The sequence below is a fragment of the Artemia sp. Qi Xiang Cuo genome, chromosome 12, assembly GCF_049724085.1.
Source record: "Artemia sp. Qi Xiang Cuo chromosome 12, ASM4972408v1, whole genome shotgun sequence".
Classification (NCBI taxonomy): domain Eukaryota; kingdom Metazoa; phylum Arthropoda; class Branchiopoda; order Anostraca; family Artemiidae; genus Artemia; species Artemia sp. Qi Xiang Cuo.
In genome coordinates this window covers 33,772,474-33,776,370 of record NC_142805.1, presented here as the reverse complement: position 1 = coordinate 33,776,370, position 3,897 = coordinate 33,772,474, and the positions used below count along the sequence as shown (strand labels likewise).

General features: G+C 43.2%; 1 protein-coding gene across 1 annotated transcript; it reads left to right on the top strand.

Annotated features, from left to right (window-relative positions):
• Window positions 1-1,398: 1,398 nt before the first annotated feature.
• LOC148946046 (uncharacterized) lies at window positions 1,399-1,800 on the top strand. Its single transcript, XM_089097588.1, has one exon. It carries the CDS (start codon window positions 1,399-1,401, stop codon window positions 1,798-1,800), a length of 402 nt encoding a protein of 133 aa, XP_088953714.1.
• The last annotated feature ends 2,097 nt before the right edge of the window (window positions 1,801-3,897 follow it).

The window sequence follows — 3,897 nt, the reverse complement described above, 5'->3', positions numbered from 1 at the left end:
TGGTCAGGTCAAACCTCCAGTAGAAGCATCGGTGTAGGCCTGCTCCTAAGCAACAAGGCAAGGAAATGCCTCATATCCCAGAACCCAATATCGGATAGACCACTCACTACCCGCTTCAACCACAAGCATGGGTAAATGTCGATTATTGTGTGCTACGCACCAACGAATCTCTCCCCAGAGGACAAAAAAGACAAGTTCTACTCTGCTCTGAAATCTGCTCTATCCCGGATCACCCCTCACGATATTTTGGCCGCGGTGGGCGATTTCAATGCAACTGTATCTAACCCCAGTCGAGCTTTTAAATATGTGTTGGACCGGTTACCCCTGACTCTTTGAATGAAAATGGGACCAGACATCTTCAGCTGTGTGTTATGCACGAATTGGTCATTGCCAACACCCTGTTTCACAGGAAAGACGTCTATAAGCCAACATGGTATAGCAGTGATGGGCGAACGCGGAAGATGATTGACTATATCATAGTCAACCAAAAATGGCTGTCATTAGTTACGAATTGTAGAACATATCGTGGCGCTGAGATAGGGAATACAGACCATCGATTACTTGCTGCTAACTTCCTCCTGTATCTTAAAGCCCAGTCTTCAGAACGGCGCCAGCCAAAGTTAGACACACAGAAATTAAAAATTGAGGCATTCCGCCAAAAGTATTCAGCTGAAATTCAGAACAGGTTTGAATGCCTGGATACAATTGTTGACCCAGGCACGTTCTGGCAGACTCACGAAAAGGGTGTACCTGAGGTTGCCACTAATACCATCGGTCGTATGATGTATTCAAGGGAGCCCTGGCTATCACAAGAAGCATTGCAAATCATTGAACAGCACCGGAAAGCGCGGTTGGCCGGAGATATGCCCTCCTACAAACGGCTGAATGGGATTAGAAACAATGTTATTCACCGTGAAACAATTTGTTTTTTGTGGGAAATCACCAAAGGGAAGCGCAGTTAAATCCGTATCTGGCGAAATGCTAGAAGATGAAAGCGCGCAACTTGATCGATGGAGGGAGCACTTCACTAAGCTATTAAACGCCAAAAGAATCAACGCAGACCCAAGCCTAACTACATCCACTCAGGAAACAACATATAAAAACCTACCAGACCCTGGTCCTCCCTCGGTAGAAGAGATACAAAATGTCCTGCGGAAAATGAAGAACAACAAGGCACCAAGAACCTGCGGGATCACCGTCGAACTGTTAAAGTTCGGAGGACTGGCAATACTACTTTGGCTGCACATGCTGTTCTCCCTCATCTGGTCAACCGAATTGATACCTGAAGAATGGAAGGAAGCGATAATCCTACCTCTATGAAAGTGGAAAGGTAGCCGTAGCGAAGGCTCGAATTATAGAGGAATTGCCCTCCTGTCAGTGCCTGGGAGAATATTCACCATGAATTTGCTTGACAAAAGTATCCAGTTCATTCGTAAGTACCACCGGATTCAACAAGCAGGTTTCATGCCCAACAGATCCACAACCGAGCAGATATACAGTATTTGCCAGGTCATTGAGAAAGCCTGTGAGTTCCAGCGTACAGCATATATTGCCTTTGTTGACTTTAAAGCAACTTTCGACTCTATCGACCGTGAGTCCCTTTGGCTGATACAAAAACGAATGGGTCTCCGGGATAAATATTGCCACCTGTTCAAGGCGCTCTACACTGATGCAAAAAGCTCCATCTATGTTAATGATCGCCGAAGCCCACTATTTGAAATAGATACTGGTGCAAGGCAAGGCTGTGTTGCTGCTCCTGAACTTTTCAACGCGGTGATTGATTATATTATGGAGTCCTAGCCGATTGTGACTTCGCAGATGATATCGCCCTGATATGCACTTCTGCAGCTGAACTCGAGGCAGCTCTTAATACACTGTCGGAAGAAGCCCTGAAAGTGGGGCTACACATTAACTGACAGAAAACAAAAATAACGATTATCGACCCGGCAGGAAATTCCGCCAACTCACCATCATTCAACATATTAGGGCACACTATTGAGGTTGTCAAGTCTTTTACTTACCTTGAATATGCCGTCTCAGATAACCGCTCAATTGAAATGGAAGTCCAGTCGCGCATCGCGGAAGCCGAGTCTATTATGGATCGATTATGCCGTTCCCAATGGTCAAAGCCCAGCATTAGCCGAAAAACGAAAATGCGGATCTACAACATGACCATAACGCAAGTCCTTCTCTACGGCGCTGAAACCTGACCTTGCAGCTGCTTCTGTTCGCTATGCCATAGATGTGGCCCAAACAAACTTCCTAAGACGTATCGAAGGGATCAAGTGGTACGACTTCGTCTCAAACATCCGACTGCTGTTACTAACGGATCAAACCCCCAACTCTCGGGAGCTCGCCGTAAGAACCCTACGGTGGTTTGGCCACTTAATTAGCATGCCAGAAGAAGCACCCGCCAGCAAACTTTTCAATTTTGATCCCCCTCAACATTGCTGGAAGCGCCCCCGTGGAAGACCCCGGTCCAGACGGAGGGACAGACTTATTCAGTACCTCTCCATGGTCGGTAATGATCTCCAAGAGGCAGGCACGCTTGCACAGGACCGTTCAGAATGGAGGCGAAGAGTCACATCTTTCTCTACGCTGGACCACCAACAGGAGCTTTAAGTTAAAGTAAGTAAGTCACTGTAAGTAAGGAGCGACTTTTCTCAATGGTAACCAAAACTCTAATAAACGTAATTTTGACATCAATAGATAGACCAAATGAATCAATTAACAATGCTCATTCCAAATGGGTAAGACTTATCAAGTTTAGTGTTACCCATCAAAAGTCAAGGGCCTGAAAATATTTGTATGATTATCGAAAAAGGAAGAAAACCCCCTAAAAGTCAAGGAATCTTAATGGAAATCACACCATTAGATTCAGCGTATCAGAGAACCCTACTGTAGAAGTTTCAAGCTCCTATGTACAAAGTCTGAAATTTTACATTTTTTGCCAGAAAAAGATCATGGATGCGTATTTATTTATTTTTTTCAGTGGTAATCGTATCAAAATAATGTTCCTAGAAGATCGGGAGAGGGTGCATTTGAACGAAAATTAAAACTTTTAGTGCCCTTTTAAGTGACAAAAATATTCGAGTGCAGCTAATCCCTCTCCCACGCTCTTTTTTCCCCAAAGTTGCCCGATCAAAATTTTTAGATAGTCAATTTGCTCAACATAGTTGTAACATCAAATAACTATGCCTTGAGGGGTAACTTCAACACCCACAGCCCTTGGGGAAAGACCTGTAAGCTATGAAATATGTCCATTGTTTACGTATTGTATTTATTATTGAGAAGAATACATAATTTTTTCAGGAGGGAGGATTTTGGGCTTGGGATTTTTTCAGCGGAGAGAATTTCCGTGGTAAGGTTAATTTCCGTAGGTTAACGTTCTGGGTAAATTTTACAGTGGGGGAATTTGATAGAATTCCTATGCGAAATTCTTTATATTACTCTTACATTCTGCTTTCTTTCTTTTTGCCAGCTCAATTTTGCATTCGGAGATAGTTCTGGAAGAATTGTCCGAGGGCTGTTTTCATTGTATATAGATTTCATTGGAAAAATTCCGCGGAAGAGGGATTATGGAAAGGGAGAAAATAAAGTCTTTTTCAAATGAAAGTATGCTAAGGAAAATTTTTCGGGCTGAAGCGTCCACATGAAATTTTAATTGGGAGGGGGGGGGATTTCAGCTTGGATGGATCTGTTCGAAGAGACTTTAAAGGAAATGGAGTGTATTTTACTTGGGAAGAATTGCCACGGGGGAGTTTCATGAAGGGTGAGCTAGGCTTACTGTTATTATTTGAAAAAGGATTAAAAATTAAATATAAAAACAAGTTTTTTCAACTGAAAGTAAGAAGCAGCATTAAAACTCAAAGCAGACAGAAATTATTCCGTATATGA

What these genes read in the sequence shown, in the direction of transcription:
- LOC148946046 (XM_089097588.1), top strand. Translation starts at nt 1,399, where the DNA reads ATGAATTTGCTTGACAAAAGTATCCAGTTCATTCGTAAGTACCACCGG.